We start from the raw sequence: 21,996 nt of genomic DNA, 5'->3' as shown, positions 1-21,996 counted from the left end.
GGCATGCCACTACTGAATCTGAGGGAATATGGGCAACTGGCTCAAATCCTGTCTACAGGGCAGACAATTACAATGTTTGCAGATGACACAAGTATTGTGACACACAATAAAACATTCACCAACCTAGAGTTAAATGCCAGACAATTACTTGCAGATGTTCTGAACTAGTTCACAGTAAATTCTCTATCAATAAACCTCAGCAAAACCAATTACATTCATTTCCATTCTAATCACAAAAGCTCACAGGAGGTAAACACTGCACATGAGAGCCAGTAGATACAGCACATACACTGTTTGAAGTTCTTAGGCATTCATATAGATAGTAGGCTTAATAGGGAAGAGCACATCCACCAAACCCTGAAAAGACTTAGCTCAGCACCATTTGCAATGTGGGTAAACGCCAAAATCAAAGACATCAGCATCTCAAAATCTAACTACTTTGGTTACTTACATTCACTTACATGTTATGGAATAATCTTGTGAGACAATTCACCACTGTCAAAATGTCTTTGCAAGTTAGGAAAAGGTTGTCCAAATTTTGTGTGGAGTGTATCCAAGAACCTCATGTCATAATTTTTTAAGCAAATAGGGGTACTAACCACTGCCTCACAATATCCCATTTCAATCATGACATTCACACTTCACAGTCCTTCTTAATATTAAATGAATGGTATATATGTGGTGTCTGTTCTTTTGGGCATGTTCAAAAGAACAGATACCTTGTTGATCCAGCAGCCACTATGGATTAAGACACAAAGAAATTACAAAACATTGGCTATTAGTGGGCATTGATTCAAATCAATGAGAAAAGTTGAAAATTTGTGCTGGACTGGGATTTAAACCCAGGTCTCCTGCTTATGAGACAGATGCACCGACCATTGCACCATTTTGACACAGTGGTCATTGCAGTTGCATGGACTACCCTAGCATGCCTCCCACCAGACCCAAATTCTCAACTTCACCACACACTACTAATGTGGTGCCACTTGCCCGTTATCCTCATTACTTGCGGCATTTTGCTGATTCCTGTAAGAGTTCAAGCCTGGTGTGCATTGGCACTGAAGAAACAAGGGTCGTCCTTGCCTTAATTAGATACATAGACTGTGGTGTCTGTTCTTTTGGACATGTCAGTGCATCTGCCCAGTAAGCAGGAGACACAGCTTTGAATCCCAGCCTGGCACAAATTTTCAACTTTCTCAACTGATATGAATCAATTCTCACTCACAGCCAATGTTCTGAAAGAACAGACACCTCATATATGTAATTAAGGTGAGGACAGCCTATGATCTCTTCAGTGCAGATGCAAACCAAAATCGAACTGTTGCGGGAATCGGTGAAATGCCACAAGTAATGAGGATAATGGGCAAGAGGCTACATAAGTAGTGTGTGGATAAGTTGAGAATTTGGGTCTGGCAGGAGGTGTGCTAGGTTAGCCCATGCAGTTGTGATGACCACTGTATATGTATGGTCAGCTCATTTAACTAGTAAGCAGCAGACCTTGGTTTGAAACCCAGTTCTGCACAAATTTTCAACTTTCCCCATTGATTTTAATCAATGCCCACTCATAGCCAATTCTGTAATTCCTTTGTGTCTTAAAATAAAGGAGTCTCTCCATCATCATAACACAATAAGGAAATGTGACATACACTATGATCACAAAATTTTGTCTCTGGTGCAAAATATACAAGCACAAAAATCTTTGACAGTCTTCCAAGTAATATAAAATATCTATGGGGTAATAATATACTACTTAAAAGTAAACTAAAGGAGCTCTTGCTTGGAAAGATGGATTCTTTAGCAGAGCAGTGTGGGGTAGCTGTGCAGTCTGAGGCACCTTGTCACGGTTCGTGCAACTGCCCCCATCGGAGGTTCGAGTCCTCCCTCAGGCATCTGTGTGTGTGTGTGTGTGTGTGTGTGTGTGTGTGTGTGTGTGTGTGTGTGTGTGTGTTTGTGTGTGTGTGTTGTCCTTAGCCTACATTAGTTTTAAGTTAGGTTACGTAGAGTGTAAGGTTAGGGACCGATGACCTCAGCAGTTTGGTCCCATAGTACTTACCACAAATTTCCATTTTCTTTAGCAGAGATAGATAAGATTATTTCCCATGTATTTCTGTGTATTCCTGCTTTAATGTGATTTGCTGCTTTCATTACATTAATTATGTTCTGTAAGTCAAGAAGATGGTCTATTTTTACTGTATAAATAACTTTAAGTGATATCTGAAAATTGTAGCTTAACCTCTGTTTGTGAGTGTAATTAGAACTCACTGATTGCCTTTTTTATTATTATTTTTTAATTTGTATTCTTAATCTTTGTCTGTAGTCCTTAATGATATCAATATAATAATGAGTTAAATGTAAATGCTTGGTAATGCCTTGCATTACCAAGCATAAATGGATTTGTGGTATATGTATCACAGTAAATAAAAATAAATAAATAAATACAATATTTTTAAATGATTACAGTGTACACATAAAAGTAGTTTCTGGAATGTCCATTCACTTATACTGTTTGTAGACTCTCAGTAAGGTGTTTTAGAAGTTGTACACTTGAGTAGGGAGCATATTTTTCAGGAACTCTCAATCTGTGTGATACATTCAGCAGGCCTTTATTTCTTGTGTGGTATAAATGAACATCTGCTTTTTTTTCTAGTAATGTATTGCCTTTGATTAATGAATGTATTGTTCTCTATATGTACATAGATGAAAAATTCAATACTTATACACTACTGGTCATTAAAATTGCTTCACCAACAAGAAATGCAGATGATAAACGTGTATTCATTGGACAAATATACTAGAACTGACATGTGATTACATTTTCATGCAATTTGGGCGGAGAGATCCTGAGAAATCAGCACCCAGAACAACTATCTCTGGCCGTAATAACGGCCTTGATATGCCTGGGCATTGAGTCAGACAGAGCTTGGATGGCATGTACAGGTACAGCTGCCCATACAGCTTCAACACGATGCCACAGTTCATAAAGAGTAGTGACTGGTGTATTGTGATGAGCCAGTTGCTTGGCCACCATTGACCAGACGTTTTCAATTGGTGAGAGATCTGGAGAAAGTGCTGGCCAGGGCAGCAGTCAAACATTTTCTGTATCCAGAAAGGCCTGTACAGGACCTGCAACACGCGGTCATGCATTATCCTGTTGAAATGTAGGGTTTTGCAGGGATCGAATGAAGGGTAGAGCCATGGGTCATAACTCATCTGAAATGTAACGTCCTCTGTTCAAAGTGTTGCCAATGCAAACAAGAGGTGACTGAAATGTGTAACCAATGGCACCCGATAATGTCACGCCGGGTGATACGCCAGTATGGTGATGACAAATACATGCTTCCAATGTGCGTTCACTGCGATGTCACCAAACACGGATGCGATCATCATGATGCTGTAAACAGAACCTGGATTCATCCAAAAAAAATGAAGTTTTGCCATTCGTGCACCCAGGTTCGTCATTGAGCACACCATCGCAGGCGCTCCTGTCGGTGATGCAGCATTAAGGGTAAACGCAGCCATGGTCTCCAAGCTCGTAGTCCATGCTGCTGCAAACATCGTCAAACTGTTTGTGGAGATGGTTGTTGTCTTGCAAACGTCCCCATCTGTTGACTCAGGGATCGAGACGTGGCTGCATGATCCGTTACAGCCATGCAGATAAGATGCCTGTTATCTCGACTGCTAGTGACACGAAGGCGTTGGGACCCAGCACGGCGTTCCATATTACCCTCCTGAACCCACTGATTCCATATTTTGTTAACAGTCATTGGATCTCGACCAATGTGAGCAGCAATGTCACGATATAATAAACCGCAATCGTGATAGACTACAATCCGACCTTTATCAAAGTCAGAAATGTGATGGTTCTCATTTCTCCTCCTTACACGAGGCATCACAACAATGTTTCACCAGACAACGCCGGTCAACTGCTGTTTGTGTATGAGAAATCGGTTGGAAACTTTCCTCATGTCAGCACGTTGTAGGTGTCGCCAACGGTGCCAACCCTGTGTGAATGCTCTGAAAAGCTAATCATTTGCATATCACAGCATCTTCTTCCTGTCGGTTAAATTTCATGTCTGTAGCATGTCATCTTTGTGGTGTAGAAGTTTTAATGGCCAGCAGTGTAGATTATGAAAGACAGTTCTGTATAAAAGTCTGTTTGTTTTTAATTCAAAATTGTCCTAATGCTCTTTTTTGCAGTACAAAAATTCTTTTTCTGTTGTTGCTGCTTTAATTTCCCCAAACAGTAATTCCATACTGTAAGTATTTCCAGGGACAGATGTGAACTCTGGCAACAACTAATTCATTATGAACTGCAAATTAAAACTGAAGAAATTACAGAAAGGTAGGAAATTAAGGAGGTGGGGCCTGGATAAGTTGAAAGAACCAAAGATTGTTGAGATTTTCAGAGGGAACATTAGGGAATTATTGACTAGAACAGGGGAAAGAATACAGCAGAAGATGAATAGGTAGCTTTGAGAGATGAAATAGCGAAGGTAATAGAAGATCATATAGGTGAAAAGACGAGGCCTAGTAGAAATCCTTGGATATCACAGGAGATACTGAACTTAGCTAATGAAAAGAGAAAATATAAAAATGTAGCAAATGAAGCAGGCAAAAATAAATACAAAGTCTAAAAAATGAGATTGACAGGGAGTGCAAAATAGGTAAGCAGGAATGCCCAGAGGACAACTGTAAGGATTTAGAAGCAGTTGTATGACTATCAAATGCTCAAATGGAAAACCAGTACTAAGCAAGGAAGGGAAAGATGGAAAGAATATATAGAGGGTCTGTACAAGGGGGAGTAACTTGACGGCACTAATACAGAAAGGGAGGGGGATGTAGGTGAAGATGAGATGGGAGATACAATATTGTGAAAATAATGTGACAGAGCACTGGAAAACCAAAGTAAAAGTAAGGCCCCTGGAGTAAACGACATTCCATCACAACTACCAATAGCCTTATGAGAACCAGCCATGACAAAACTGTTCCATCTGGTGTTTAAAGTGCATGAGACAAGCAAAATACCTCATCCTTCAAGACGAATGTAATAATTCCAGTTACAAAGATAGTAGGTGCTCTTGGATGTGATAGATGTTCTGTGCCATTCTGAACATCATGAAAATACAAGCAGAAGTAAAATGTAAGGGACTAAAGACTAGAATCATTTTCATTTAGAGTGAACATGTAAAAAAGGAGAAGTTGCAACATATGTAAAAGTTGGACACAAATAAAAAAATATCAAAACAAGCAGTTTTTGTGCAGATCAGAACCTATAAGCATATGCTTTTCAGTTTTCACTGCAGAATACTTCTTTTGTAATTGTATTTATTATGAAACAGATTGCACATTACGCTAACAAAAAACTCCTATGTACAGTGTAGCATGCTCTATTTTAACCATTATTGGTGTTTTTACTGTGGTCTTCAGTCTGAAGACTGGTTTGATGCAGCATAACTACTGCAATCTATGTCCTAAATCTGCTTACTGTATTCATCTCTTAGTCTCCCTCCACTATTTTTACAGTCCACACTTCCCTCCAATACTGCTTGACACAGTCATGTTAATTAAATATGTAGGTGTAACACTGCAGAGTAATATGAAATGAGATGAACATGTTAAGGATTGTAGTAGGGAAGGTGAACGGTCAACTTTGTTTTATTGGTAGAATTTTAGGAAAGTGTGGCCCATTTGTGAAGAAGACCACTTACAGGACACTAGTGCAACCCATTGTTGAGTGCTCTTTGAGTGTTTTGGATCCACAACAGGTCAGATTGAAGGAAGACATTGAAGCAATTAAAATGTGGGCTGCTGGATTTGTTACCAGTTAAGCTCAAACAACATGCAAGCAATATGGAAATGCTTCAGAAACTCAACTGTGAATCATTGGAGGAAAGGGACATTTCTTTCAAGGACTACTATTGAGAAAATTAGAGAATTGGCATTTGAGGTTGACTGCAGAATGATTCTACCGCTGCCAACATAAATTTTATGTACAGATGATGAAGATAAGATTAGAGGGATTAGGGCTTGTATAGAGGCATAAAGACAGTTGTTTTTCCTTTGCTCTATTTGCGAGTGCAACAGGAAAGGAAATGACTAGTAGTGATACAGTGTACCCCCTGCCACACACCATATGGTGGCTTGCAGAGTATGTATGTAGATGTAGATCACTTCAGAATTTTCTACACCTTCTAGACATACAAGAAACTCATCTATCTGGTTTTTCAGCTCCCTAGTGTTCTGATGAAACAAACTACTTTAATTTACAATGAAATGAATGTGGTACAAAGTGCTGAAGTCTTCCTTAGCTTCTAATTTCTAGCATGGATCCCTGTGCAGCCAACAAGTCTGTGTGAACAGAATAGCCCTTTTCCTCTTTATGTACTGATACTGATGAATTTTTCTCCAGGTTGTCCTAAAAATACACCCTTTCAAGAATGTATTGGGGTGTTTTGACTGATCCACACATACTTTTGACCAGTGTACTGGTTTACGTTTAGAACATGGAAATTCTAAAAGTGCTCATCAACAACTTCAACTTTGTAGGTTCCAGCAACTCTGAGTTTCACAGTGCTGAGTTACTTTGAGATTTAAAAGGAAATTTTAAATTTAACTTAACCTAGGTATCTGTGACATCTGTTACATGAAAGTGTGTTACTTATATTCAAGAAAATAACAATAGTAGGTGTTACATTAATGGTGTCTGCCTTTATTTACAATTATGCTGTGAAATGGAAGCAGAGCTACCAATTAATAATATAATATAATGTAACAATAATAATAATAATTATTATTATTATAACTGTCCTCTGGGACCATACACTATGAGAAATAATTACCTGAACATGCATGCTGTGGTACTATAACAAAGATGCTCTCCATATTTATGTAAACTATCCACAGCATCTTCCTAATGCTTATTACATCTTATCTTCCTAATGCTTATTACATCTTGTTAGCACCTTGTATAATGTGGAGTGGAAAAACATGTATTTGTTTACAGCATGGTGTCTTATTCAGGTTTTTAGTTTGTTGAGGTGAGGAGGAGGCAGAATAGCAGGCAGTCTGCATTTGTAAAATACTGGTTTCAGTATCTATAGGTACATGCTTACTTAACAATTATTGACAATTTTAACATAGGCACAAGGCAAAATACAGCACTAAGACAATACTGGATGTACCACATATATACAACCTAAAGATAAAAATAGATAAACCTATGAGAGTAACTAAATATAATGAAACTTGTATTGATCACATGGTAACAAATATTCTTTCGTGCTACTATGACACACAGGTAATAAACCCCATGCCAGTAGACCATTTTTCAATCATTATAGATATTAACATAAGGACTGATGGAAGTGAGCAGAAGATATGGGGGCTAAAAAAGACAAATTAACTCACAAAACCTAATTCAGTTAAAAAAGATGTTAATGGTAGAAAAAAGGGAAGTAGTATATGGAGACAATGATGAAGATGCTAGATGGGATCAGTTTTTTCTTTATTTACTTACTGCTATAATGTTACATGTCCTGTCAGTAGAATAGTAAAAGAAAGAAAAGCTTGGTGATTGGAGAGGTACTCGTTGGAAGAAATCAAGTGAAAATGTGTTCTGATCCCTCTAAGCAAAGAAACATGAGGCATACAATACATTGTACAAAATAAACAAGGAAGAGTACTGCAGTTCCATCAGAAAGACAAAGGAATTATTTACTGAGACAGCTGTAGACTGATGGTTCTTCATAAATGAAGACAGAGGAAAAGTAACAAAAATGGGCACATGACATCAACTCACTGACAAATGGCAACAGGGATCTAGATCCTCCAGAAACAACAAACACCTTCAACAGACATTATATAACTGTAGCAGAAGAATTGATAAAACAAAATAAAACAGATGAACTAATGCTTAAAATTCCACATGTGAGTCATACCACTGCATTCATTCCAGCAATTGATACAAAAGTTTCAAATCTACTAAAGCAACTAAAAGTCAGACATTCACTTGGTTTCAATAGTGTTATATCACATCTCAAAGAAGTGTAGGGAAAGTATACAAAAACCATTAATACCTGTTCTCAATGCTGCAATAGAGTATGGTATATTCCCAGATTCACTAAAAGCAAGTAAAATAACGCCAGTATTTAAGAAAGGAAACAGAGGTGAATTCAGAAAATACCAGTCAATATCATCAATCTGCACCCTTGAAAAAGTCTATGAAATGATAATACAGAATAAAACTGTTAGTTTAATAAATAAATTTAACATACTCCACTCATCACAAAATGGTTTCAGAGAAGGGAAATCAATAATAATGACATCAACTGATTTAGTTGAACATATTCTGAATTCACTTGACAGGCAACAGATGACTTGCAGGATCTTAATGGACCTGTCTAAAGCACTTGACTGTGTGAATCACTGTCAGTAAGAAATTTGAGGCACACTAGTTGACAAAATATAATTACAGATCTGAATTACAAACTGTCAGATATGATGTGCCACAAGGTTCTGTGGTCTGCCTGAAACTATTAATTCTCTTCATAAACAATTTCCCAGAATACATAAAGCAGAACTTTATAAAGTATGCTGATGACACTTAACATTATATTGTAGCTGAGACAAAGGAGGAGCTTGAAAAGGAAGCACTCCTAAATTTTGGAACTGCAGACAAGTATCTAGTAGAAAACAATATTTTTATAAATCAATCTAAAACAATGTGTGTAGTGTTCCAAACCAAACAGAGTGAAACTTATAATGTAAATATTAAATTAAACAGAGAGGAAATTAAAGACGTAAGCATTAAAATATTAAATTAAACAGAGAGGAAATTAAAGACGTAAGCATTACACAATTTTAGGAACTATTACAGATAACCATTTGACATGGGAGCATGTAGAAAGAGAAGCACCCACATATTCCAGATGTTCAGAAGAGCAAAGGTTATGGATCATTAAGTTCTCAGGATACTGTGCTATAAATGTGTCATCTCACATTTGTCCTTATGAATTCATATATGGGGAAGTGCAGAAAAGAGCAGTGAGGTGTATAGCAAAAATACCACCCAGGCAGACCTGTAGACAAGCTTCTGAACACAATAACATTAAGACAGTGTACTTGCTGTACATATATCAGAATATTATGGCAGTGACGGTAAGTGAAAAACACTGCCTAAATAAACAATTGTGGAAAGGATAAGTTACCACTCACCATAAGATGATACATTGACTTGTACACAGGCACAACACAAAGACTGTTACATATTAAGCTTTCAGCCAATGCCTCAGGGCTGAGAGGCTAGAGATAGTGGCAATGTGTGTGTGAGATGTGATTGCTTGTGTGAATGTTTATGTGTTTTACTTTTCTGATGAAGTTTTTGGCCGAAAGGTTAGTGTGTCAATGTATCATCTTTATGGTGAGTATCATTTTATCCTTTCCATAACTGTTGACATTTCAACCTGGACCTCCTATAAAAGGATGTACATGACTATGTAACAAGAAGAAAGGAAAATTATTATGCAAGACAATGAAACTGCAAACTGACAATGAGTGCTCAAGATGAAGCAGGCAAAAAGGTTTTTTAACAAGTTACCAAAATCAGTTATGGAATAAATGGAATTACTTTTTTGAAAAAATTCTTTAAAGGTGTATCTCACTGAGACATGTATATACAGTATGGGTGAGTATCAGATATCAAATTAAATGTTAGATTTTATATTCAAACAAAAAGTATGTAGCAGACTCATACCTGCCTGTTAAGTGGAATCCTGTGTTCTTTATTGCACATGGGTTGTATTTAAGCTTTGATGTAATGTAACATGGTGAATGCATTCAGAACACAGGCCTTCACCTGTCTTATTCTTCTTGCCTACAAAATTTTATGACACACCCTATATTTTCAGCTGAAAATCATCAGCTAGGGTCCATGGGCAAAGAATAAATATATAAATAAATAGGCTGATTACTGATTCATCAGAAGACTTCAACAGAATATTAATGGAAAATGTTTCATATGAGTACTGAATGTACGTCTACGTGATGAATATGCATTCACCATGAGTGGAGTTTGAAGATCATTAAATGTTTGGGTTAACAATGAGTATGTTACATGTTTCAAATGTCCTTAAAACGGAATTTGGTAAATGCGCTCAGTTTTGTTACATACTGATTATTTACATTTCTGACAATCACTTCTCATTGATCAGTGACACAACACTAACTTCCATTTTCTAGTGACATGCTACAATCACCTTGGAGTACTGAATCTCTTAAGGTACAGATAAGAATTATATTTATTTATATAAGTTCCAAGCACTGGGGCTCTTATAGCCACATTTTCAGCTGGAAGAAAAAACAAACATCCTGCTTCATGAAGGAATTATCCAAATGGGATGGAGAACAGTAAATGTGATGTACATGTACCAACAAACAAATGATTACAGATTCAGAAAAATTGGATGATTTATTCACGAGAGAGAGCTTCGGAAATTGAGCAAGTCAATAACATGCTGATGCACCACTGGCCTTTATGCAAGCAATTATTCAGCTTGTCACTGATTGAAAAAGTTGTTTGATGTCCTCCTGAGGGATATCATACCAAATTCTGGCATGTTAGATCTTCAAAATACTGAAATGGTTATTGGGCCCTGCCATTATGCTCCAAATTTTCTCTACTGGGGAAATATCTGGTGATCTCGCTGGCCAAGGCAAGGTTTGGCAAGCGTGAAGACATTCATTAGAAACTCTCACTGTATTCAGGCAGACATTATCTTTCTGAAATGTACACTCAGGATGGCTTGCCATGAAAGACAACATAACAGGGTGTAGAATATCATCAATGTACTACTGTGCTGCAAAAGTGCCATGAATGGCAACCAAAGGGGTCTTGCTAGGAAAAGAAATGGCATCCCAGATCGTCACTCATGGTTGTCAGCCTGTATGGCAGGTAAAAGCCAGATTGGTATTGCACTGCTGTCCAGGGTGCCCCAGACCTGTCTTTGGTGATCACTGGGTCCCAGTTCGAAGCCAGACTCATCACTGAAGACAATTCTACTTCAGTAAATGAGATTCCAGGCCAAAGACGTGTCTGGAGATAACCTGGACAGTGGTGCAATACCAACTTGGCTGCCACGTGTCATATGACCAGACAAACAGGAGTGATGGTCTGGGGTGTCATCTCTTTCCGTAACAAGACCCCTTTGGTTGTCATCTGTGGAACCCTTACAGAACAGTATTACATTGGTGATGTTCAAAGCTACATTTTGTTGTCCTTCATGGCAAACAATACTGGGCTTACATTTCAACAATTTAATGTCCACCCACACATAGTGAAAGTTTCTTCTGCTTATCTTCATGCTTGCAAAGCACTACTTTGGCCAGAAAAGTCGCTGGGTTTCTCCTGAATTGAGAATGTTTGGAGCATTATGGGCAGAGCCCTCCAGCCTCTCAGGATTCTGATCATCTAACATGTCAACTGTGCAGAATTTGGCATGATATCCCTCAGGAGCACATCCAGCAATTCTATCAACCAATACCAAGTCAAATAACTTGTATTTGTATTTGTATTTCTTTATTGGTCCTGCAAATCATGTTTAGGTACATATTTTGCACAAACGATGTAGGACAAGTCAGGTTGGTACAGTATATACAACATCATACACATTGTTATTTTGAAAGAATAAATAATTAAAAATTATTCAAGATATGTTGAATATTGATGACAAATTTAATATAATGAAATAAAATGATAGACTTATTAAGAATATTTGAACAGTTACACTACACTTTTCTGGTACTCTAAAAATTCGGAAACAGAATAGAAGCAGTGGTCAAGCAAGTACTCTTTCAGTTTCACTTTAAACTTTTGTAAATATTGCATCTGTGTCAAATAGGGTGGCATGCCATGTGATTGTACAGCCGTATGCCAGTATGATACACTCCTCTCTTATAAATGTTTGTACTTACTGTATTGACATGCAAGTAATGCTTATGCCTAGTATCACAGTTATACTTGAAGATATTTCCATCTTTTAAAATACTTCCTTTTGTGAAATTTAATACTTCATACATATATAAGCAAGGAAGAGGCAGTATATTGAGATTTTTAAACATTGATTTACAGGAGTCTCTGTACTTAGCATGGTTTATTATTCTATCAATCTGTTTCTGTAGCCTAAACTGTTTGCATAAGGGCCAGATGTGGAGCAAAACATTATTGACTTGCTCAATTTGTGAAGCTCTTTCTCTTTATAAGTCATGCAGTTTTTCTGAAATTGTAATAATTTGTTTGTTTGTACACGTACATCATATCTACCAACCTATGTTCCATTCTGATAATACCTTCACCATGTGTCACTTTTTGTCTCAGAGTGTAAATCTGGGGAAAATTTTGGTGATTTAACATTTGCTTGAGTCAGTAACATAGAAAATAAAGATAATGTTAACATGGGGTACAGATCTTTCAGTTTTTTTCTTTTGCTTTAATGGGATGAATAAATGAAGCAATGTGGTGATTAAGTTTGTTAGAAGTCCTACATAAAGATATTCTGTATCAGTCAAAAAATACAAACAATGCTCACCCAAAATGTCAAGTATTGTTTGATGATTGGAGACAATTACACCCACTTTGTTCTCCTTCAAATGATGACAGTCACGCATCTCCCAAGTGATACCAATAAGTTTTGAGATATACTTCAGTACTTTAGATACATCACTGTAAGAAAGAAAAATAGATTTAGACTTATTTTTTGTACTAATTATTCATTACACTGCACTCAGTTAAAGATTACTTTTTCTTTCAGTCGCTTGTACAATTCAGGTTATAAATTACAATATTTTTGTATCTTATACTGAAAATTAATTACTACAGAGACATATATAATTAGGGATTACTTGTCGTTATTTCCTAAAACTCTATCACATAGATGGCACAGCACACTTAAAGATGAGAAAATATTCTCTATGTTCCATTTCAACTGGCCATTTTGTACCACAAAACAAATGAACCAGGGAAGTTTGTTCAAACTTACTTCTCAGGATGTAATAATACAGCAAGTTTTGGAAATGAGGAAGGGGAGGTGGTGTGATTGTTTGAATGGGTATGGGAGAGGTAGGGGAAATTTGCTCCATACTATCAACAAGTAAATCCTTGATGCTCATCCACAAACTGAATGCAAGTAACAGGAAACTTCCTCAATGTGAGACTACAATACTTGTGCAGCAGAGTGCCACAGTGGTAATTACCATCTTTAACTTGTCACCTAAGTCATAAAACTCTGTAAAAAAGAATCATTTTTGGTACAAGTGTTTGCCCCCCAACTGCCAGTAAGTAATCACTTGCATCTACATGCAGTATTGTGACATGATTCATCCAAATTAGACACTATATCACTATATCTGCAACAATGTATGGTTGTGTCGTATACCATATAACAGGGTCCAACAGAAATGTTAAGCTGATATTTTTGCATAGCAGAATGGGAAGCAAACATGGTACAATGCTCTAGGATATTATCTAAGAAATGGATGTCACTTGTCAATAAAGAAGGGTTGGTGCAGACACCAATGTGAAGATTAGTCATAAGGTTTTACTTATAGCCTCAAAAAATTACACTGTTGATGTTTTGTTTGTATGCTGGTGCGTGTCTGCAGTCCTGGTACATGTTGAAATCCTTGTGTTGCACTACCACAGTATGTCACTAGAGGAGCAAAAACAGTATGTCACAGACCAATAATAGAGTGGACTTCGTTTTCTGCATTTGAAGGAAAACAACTTAGCAACAATCCATGGTAATTGATGGAAGTGTACAGCAACAAAGTATCATTGTCTGACACAGTGAATTGGTGGCAGAGGCTCTCCCTGCATGGTCGAAGAAATCTGAATGACAAAAACCAAAGTGTCAGGCTATCTCTCTTTAAAGGACGGTAAATCACAAGAGAAGCTGACACTCTAATTACATCTGAGGTGACACTGACAAAAGCAAAAATCAGTCATAGATCAGTTTTCAACATCTGGCTCAACATTTTGAACATGACAGAGGATGCTGCTCACTGGGTTCTGTGACTGCTCACACCCATTCAAGAAGCCCTCCAAACCAAGGCAGCAGTAGAAATGCTGTAGGTGTCTCAGTCCAATCTAAACAACTTTTTTAGCCACCTAACCACACTTGATGAGAGCTGTGTGTATTGCTATACTGAGACAAAGGAGCAAAGCAAATAGTGGAAACATGTGGATTCACCACTGCTGAAAAAGGCAAAGAGTCAACCATCATCGAGCAAGGTGATGCTAGGTGTTTTTGGGACTGCCATGATGTGGTGCTAACAGATTATGCTAATAAGGAGCAAATCATCACAGGAGTATACAACTAAAATCCCCTGAAAATGTTACAGGAGGCTGTCAAAATGACGTGGAGCAGAAAGCTGTCTGAGGACGTGTTTGTACTCCATAAAAATGCCTGAGCTTATTCTGCGCAAGACACAGTCACACAAGCTGCATCTTTGGGCTATCAAAATTTGTGGCACCCCATATTATCCTGACATGGCACTCAGTGGCTTTCCTTTGATGAAAAGACCATTTTCAAAATGCAATGAGGTGATTTTCAAGGTGGAACATTTCCTGAGCAGCCGAAATGCAGATTTCTACAACCAAGGTCTCCACCAAATCATCCACTGTTGAGAAAAATGTGTTGCTTTGAAAAGTGAACATGTAGAAAAAGACAAACACAAAATTTTCACTTTCACAGCTTGAGTCTTCAAAGTAATAAAACTCTATGATTACTCTTCTTATAAACGTTGGTCTGGTACACGGTTGTTCCTTTAGCAGGTCAAGGATTACTGTTTGGGCCTTATGGACAAAGGCTTGGTAGACATCAAAAAGTAATGATATAGATGACGCAGGGTTGCCCTTAAAGCTCAATATGTGGGTGTATGTTCTGGGATCTGAAGACTACATTGGTACTGGAACTGTTTGGTGAAGCTAATAACATGAATGGAGTCAAGAGTTAGGCTGAAGACATCTAAATGGTGTCTGGGGATGCAGATGGGAGTTGAGAGAAAATGCCAAACATGTGCTCTTATAGATATAAATTGACTTTAGGAGCATCAAATTGGTGATAGCTACAAATAAAACTAAATATATATTACTTAAAGGATGGTTCTCCATAAATCACAACCCAACTCTTATGTGTGATAACAGCCCAGTTACTCAAAGCACCATTTTCAGATACTAAAAAGTATTCTTGAATGGTAAAATAAACATTTTGATGCTATCACAGTTTGTCAAAAGACGCCCAAGAATATGTGTAAAATTAATCAGCCATAAATTACTCCTTCAGCCTGTGAGATTTTACAACAATGCATTTTGATCACCATTGTGGGCTTTCCTGAAAGTGTTTGAGTTCACAGATTGGTTGATAAGACACAGAGCCAGCCCAAGATACCTGAAGTAAGAAGTTTTCCTGAGATATCTGCAATTGCTTAGTATTTCACCAGCAAACACTCTTCTCACCATTCTAGGAATATGCTCTGACAATACCACTGTATGCTACCTGGTCATAACGTGTTGATTATGGTGAGATGGCTTAGATGAATTCAAGCACTCTCCCACAGATCAAACAAACCTGTGAACATTCATGCTGCCCTTCTCTGTATACATTCGGTATCCCCTGTTAATCCTATTTGGTATGGGTCCCACACATTTGAGCAATATTCATTTGAGCAATATTGCACAAGTGGTTGGTAAGCTGTCTCCTTTGTAAACTGCCTGCATGTACCCAGTATTCTACCAATAAACTGAAGTCTACCACCTGCCTTACCCACAACTGAGCCTACATGTTCACTCCATTTCACATTCCTACAAAGTGTTACACTCAGATATTTGTATGAGTTAAACAATTCCAACTGTGGCTCACTGGTATAATGGTCAGAGGATGTATTTTACGTTTTGTGAAGTGCACAGTTTTACCTTTCTGAACATTTAAAACAAGTTGCCAGTACTTGCACCACTGTGAAATCTTATCAAGAACTGACTCAATATTTATGCAGCTTCTTTCAGACAGTACTTCATTATAGGTTTCTGTATAATCTGCAAAAAGTCTGAGGTTACTATTAATACAGTCTGCAAGGTCATTAATGTACAACATGAACAACAAGAGATCCAACACACTTCCCTGGGCCACACTCAAAGTTACTTCTCCATCTGTTGATGACTCTCCAGCCAAAATAACTTGCTGTGTCATCCCTCACTCCAGTCATGAATTTTGCTTGTTACCCCATATGATCATAGTTTTGGTAACAAGCTCAGATATGGTACTGAGTCACATGCTTTTCAGAAAGCAAGAAATACTACATCTACTTGACTGTCCTGATCCAAAGCTTTCAGTATGTCATGTAAGAAAACTGTGAGTTGGGTGACACATGGTCAATTTTCAGAATCCATGCTGTTTAGCTAGGAGAAGGTCATTATGTTTGAGCTCAGAATATGTTCTAAGATTCTACAACAAATCATTGTCTAGGATGCTGGACGGTAGTTTTGTGGATTCTTCTACTACTCTTTTTGTAAATGGGCATGACCTGCACTTTCTCCCAACTACAGGGCATGTTTTTTTTTTAGTTTAGAAATCTATGATAGATTACAGTTAACAAGGGAGCTAACTGAGCCACAAATTCAGCATAGAAGTTTGTAGTGTTTCCATCAGGCCCTGGAGATTTGTTCAGTTTTAATGATTTCAGCTGTTTCCAAACTGACACTAACACTTATTTCACTCAACTTTTCAGTGGTACATGGTTAATGCTCAGCTCAGGCAATTCTCCTGGGTTTTCCTTTCTAAAGGAATATTTGAAAATGGAGTTAAGCATTCTGTTTCTGCTTTGCTACCCTCAATTTTCAGTTCCTGTCTCATCTACGAGTGACTGGGCACTAACTTTGGTGCCACTAACAACCTCTACATATGACCAGAATTTCTTTGGGCTTTGTGAAACAGCATTCTGCCATGGTAGTCATTGAAGGCTTCACGCATTGCTCTCTTGACACCCAAATGTGTTTTATTTAGCATCTCTCTATCTAGGATCCTATGGTTTGTTTTACACCTATTATTCAGTAATTCCTGTTTCTTTAGAAGTTTCTTTACAGGTTTTGTCCCAAACGAAATACATAAGCTGAATTGGTGTGCAGCTTCCACAGTCCACATTTCCTTTTCACCTCTTCTCCTCCCCTAATAGTGACAGCATGTTTGGTACATAGTTGTCTATCTGATATAAATTCACTGCCTGTGGTTATGGAAGGGGTGAATTTAAGAAACTTCAGAGTGAATCAAACCTGTAATTTTGGGAAAGGATGAGAATTTTATGGGATTTGCAATGGGTATAATCTGTTGAAAATGGAAACAGATAAAAGTAATATCAGTTCTGTTGTGCATAAGAAAAGAGATGTGAATATGTAGTCAGGCTGATGTAATCTGGATTAGACCAGATTTTGTGAACCAGAAATAATGAAAACTCAAGGAACATTGTACTTGCATAGAATAGTAACCCGTCGTAAATGAGATGTGATGACATAATAAAGAATGGTATATGCATCTCTGCTGATACTAATGGTTAAGTTCTTTCTATCATAGTATCTTGGTCACGACAGTTCAAAATTATAGCACTAATAAAAGAAGAAAGAGTGAAAGGAAGAATACTGCTGTCTACAATAACTGTTGATGTGATGTGATTCTGGTAGCAGTGATGATGAATGATAAGACTGGTTTTAGTGGTGCTGTTGATAATGGTGAAGTATATAGCCCTACTAAGCTATAAAATAAAAACCAGATTTTTACAGACCTACTAGTACTTACGTTAAATTGTCAACATTCCAAGGGCGCAGCAAAAATAATGGAATGCATATTAATCCTGCCACAGAAACACAAAATATGTACGCAAAGTATCGCAGATAGAATTTCAGTGTTCCAAAGTCTCCACGTACACTGATCCACAATAAAGGTAAACTTAAAAGGACTGTTACAACAGGCCACTGGATTCCTTCTTCCATGAAAGTCTCCATGATGTCACCTGAAAATGAGGAAAACAATTTTTCAGAGTTTCTATATGTATAGGCTTTTCACTATAGTTTTTGGTAGTTAACACTCAAAATATTTTAATCTGAAGTTCCTTCAATATAAAACTACAAATAGATTAATTAATTATAAATGTGATTAAACATAGGAAATAAAGTTCTGTTACATGAAGCCACTTTCAGATGGTTTCTAGTAGAGTTTAACTAGCAATTTTTCACGCTTTCCAATTGCATGTGAGTGCAAATTCCTTTTATAATGTTGACAAAACTGAAGGATATAAAGGAGCACAGGATTCTTGAGAAAATTTGCCATTCAAGTCATACACATGTGTTGTAAATGACTGTATAGTTCTGCAAAGATGTTATTGCATAGAACACATCCCACAAACAAACTGCATAAACAAATTAATTTTTTTATTACTGATTATCATGTTACTATTCATAAAACTATGAGTTCAGTCACAATTGTTTTTTTCCTGGAATTATCTCAGTCAGCGCAGTCTGTGTGTTAATGGTGCAGTGCACATCTCTCTGGCAATGGGCAACCGGGGTGGCCCATGAGAAATGTCTTTATGTCAGCAAAGTCGCAGAATCTACACTGAGCTAAGTGACCTTACTGTTAGATAGTTGTAGAAATAATGAAAAAAAAGTCTGCTATCTGCTTTACTGATATGCTGTAGTGTAGCTTTGATGCTGCGGTGTAGCTTCGGCAGACATCATCAGTGTCCATCCCATAAAACAAAAAGGAAAGAGAGAGGATTTAAGAAAAATATACTGAACAATGTCAGGGAGTGTAGAAGAGAAAAGTATGTTAGAACAAGTTTAAGGGAATAAAAGAGATAAAACAAGGCTGTAAATTCAGCAACTGTATGACAGTAAACCTGGAGAGGTTGAAAGAATTCGCCAACCCATTGCAGATAAAGGATTATTGGAACCCTTGACTTAGGTTTCGACAGTTTTAAAATTGTCTTCTTCAGAAGGTATAATGGACACAATGTAATGTATCAGCATGTGATGTAACACGGTCCACTATACCTTCTGAAGAAGACAATTTTAAACTTGTCGAAACCTAGTTCAAGGGCTCCAAGAAACTTTTATTTGGAACTGGTTGGATGAGTCTTTCTACTTCTCAAAGATACAACAAGGATGGCATCATTGGACTATGATATGCAGGAATAAATAATGAAAGACAGAGGGAGAGAATATTTTAAAGAACAACGTCATTAAAATCTAGGGAAAACCAGAAATTTGCAGAAGAGAAGTAGGTGGAACAAGCTGATAGCAAAGGTGATGAAGAGGAACCAACAGTAGTAGGAATGATTATAGCTGTTAAGGAGACGAAGAACTACAGAGTTGTGGGAAAACATACGATAAGAAGTGAAATTTTCAAATCTGGTGGGATAGAGCTGTTAGCGAAAATGAATGAACTGGTTCGGAAAATTGAGGGAAGTGAAAAAATACGAACAAGTGTTAGTGTGTGAACCATTCAACGAAACATCATCGATATGGGCTTTCTGAGCCGAAGGCCCTCTCAGGTACCCTTGATGACTGCACGACACAACACTGACGTTGGATTGTCGATGACAGGAAACATGTTGACTGGTCAGACGAGTCTCGTTTCAAATTGCATTGAGCTGAACGACGTGTATGGGTATGGAGACAACCTCATGAATCCAAGGACCCTGCTTTTCAGCAGGGGACTGTTGAAGCTGATGGAGGCTCTGTAATGGTGTGGTACGTGTGCAGTTGGAGTGAAATGGGACCCCTGATAGACTAGATATGACTCTGACAGGTGACACATATGTAAGCATCCTGTCTGATCACCTGCATGCATTCATGTCCATTGTGCATTCCGATGGATGTGGACAATTCCAGCAGGACAATGAGACACCGCACACATCCAGAGCTACTACATTGTGGCTCCGGGAACACTCTCCTGAGTTTAAACGTTTCTACTGGCGACCAAACTCCCCAAATATGAAAGTTATTGAGCATATCTAGGATGCCTTGGAATGTGCCGTTCAGTAGAGATCTCCACTCCCTCGTACTCTTACAGATTTAGGACAGCCCTGCAGTATTCATGGTGTCAATTCCCTCCAGCACTACTTCAGACATTAGTCGAGTTCATGCCATGTCGTGTTGCGGCACTTCTGCGTGCTCACGGGGGCTCTACACGATATTCGGCAGGTGTACCAGTTTCTTTGGTTCTTCAATGTATATTCAACAGGACGCCTCAGAACATAGCATTTTTGGATGACAGCCATGCTTAGGGGGAATAGGGAATGTCTACTGAGAAACTACGTAGTTTCATAACTTGAAGTGTCTGCATTTGGCTTGGTCATAAGTAAGATAAAAAACTAAATATATGATCAGCACAAGAAACAAAAAAAGGTGGAGAGGCGATGAACTGACTGAAATGTTTGAAAGAGTACACCAGTTTAAATATTCGTGAGGTATAGCTACAGAAGATAATATGTTACCACCTGAGATAAAGGCAAGAATAACAATAGGAACCGAGTGCTATTACAGCTTCCTTAACATGTTGCGATCCTCCAACATCTCAAGACAGCTGAAGATGACAGTTTACAAAACTGTTATAAAACCTGTTATGTACGGAACCGAAATGCGGACAGTAACACGAAAAGTTAGAAATACCTTGGATGCATGGGAATGCAATGTAGTTCGAAAGATACCTGTGGGGTATCACGTGATAAAGGCGCAAACGGCCTTGCTGCAATGGTAACATCGGCTCCTATCAGATCAGCGAAGTTAAATAATGATGGGCTTGGCTAGCACTTGGATGGGTGACTATCCGCGTCAGCCGAGCACTGATGGGAAGCGGTCTGCACTCAATCCTTGTGAGGCTGTTTGGAGACCTACTTGATTGAGAAGTAGCCGCTCCGTTCACGAACACTGATAACAGCCAAAAGAGCGATGTGCTCATGGCACGTCTCACCAGATCCGCTTCCAGTGAGGCCTATCGGCTGAGATGACACGGCATTCGGTCGGTACCGTTGGGTCTTTGGTGGCCTCTTCGAACGGAGTTTAGTTTAGGTGTAATGATGGCGGTTGGAGAATTAGGACCAATGCAGAACACTATGAACTCTATTAGAATCAACCAGTCACCACAGATGTAAAGGCACGAAGGTTACATTGGCTGGGATGTGTACAGAGAATGGAAGAACAGTAAGTGCCAAAGAAGATGCAGTCTGCACAGCCAGAGGGTAGCTGCGCAGTGGGGAGATCAAGAGTTCTTTGGCTGGATGATGCAGAGATGGATCTGAGATGAATACGAGTGCGGAACTGGAGAAGGATAGCGAAGTCGAGGGATGATTGAAGGAGATAGGTGGTCGACAAGCCTTCGTGGACTTATGAGATCAATGAATGGATCAGTAGTGAAATAAAATTACTACAGTCGGAGATATTTAGCATTTAGTTGGACATTCAACAGTGAAGCTACCAGTTATGCACAACGCCCCTCTTTCAGCCTATGCCACTGGAGTCTCTTGAGCATCTCTGTAGGGCTCTCGCGTCGACTAAACGAACCTGTGACGAAACGCGCCGCTCTTCATTAGATCTTGCCTCCGTCTTCTACTAATCTAATCCGATAAGGGTCCCAGACTGATGAGCGATACTCAAGAAGCGGTGGAAAAAGTGTTTTGTAAGTCACTTCCTTCGTGAATGAGTGATACTTTATGAAGGTTCTCCTAATGAGTCTCAGTCTGGCATCTGATTTTCCTCGTACTGTTGCGAACGGCGTCGTGGAACTTCCAACATAACAACTAGATCGTCTATATACATTGTAAACCGTAACGACGTTATTAAACTTTCTTCGGGTACTCCTGTAATTACCTTTACATTGGTCGATTTTGTTACGTTAAGAGCGACGTGTTGAGTTCTGTCTACAAGGAAGTCCTGAATTCAGTCACGAATCTGTTTCA

The 21,996-nt window shown here is 38.3% G+C and overlaps 1 protein-coding gene across 5 annotated transcripts in view; it reads right to left on the bottom strand.

Annotated features, from left to right (window-relative positions):
* LOC126470450 (1-acyl-sn-glycerol-3-phosphate acyltransferase alpha) overlaps nucleotides 1-21,996 on the bottom strand; it is a 694,917-nt gene that overhangs the window by 29,212 nt on the left and 643,709 nt on the right. For all 5 annotated transcript variants that reach the window (XM_050098292.1, XM_050098294.1, XM_050098293.1 and 2 more), the window contains 2 exons: nucleotides 17,838-18,051; nucleotides 12,582-12,715 (listed from right to left, as the gene is read on the bottom strand). In XM_050098292.1, the coding sequence (XP_049954249.1) occupies nucleotides 12,582-12,715; nucleotides 17,838-18,043 (340 nt within the window). In that variant the 5' untranslated portion in view covers nucleotides 18,044-18,051. The remainder of the gene's footprint in view (nucleotides 1-12,581; nucleotides 12,716-17,837; nucleotides 18,052-21,996) is intronic.

This window comes from Schistocerca serialis, chromosome 3, assembly GCF_023864345.2.
Source record: "Schistocerca serialis cubense isolate TAMUIC-IGC-003099 chromosome 3, iqSchSeri2.2, whole genome shotgun sequence".
Lineage (NCBI taxonomy): Eukaryota > Metazoa > Arthropoda > Insecta > Orthoptera > Acrididae > Schistocerca > Schistocerca serialis.
Note: the sequence above shows the minus strand (reverse complement) of the source record. Positions and strands in the feature narration are given on the sequence as shown.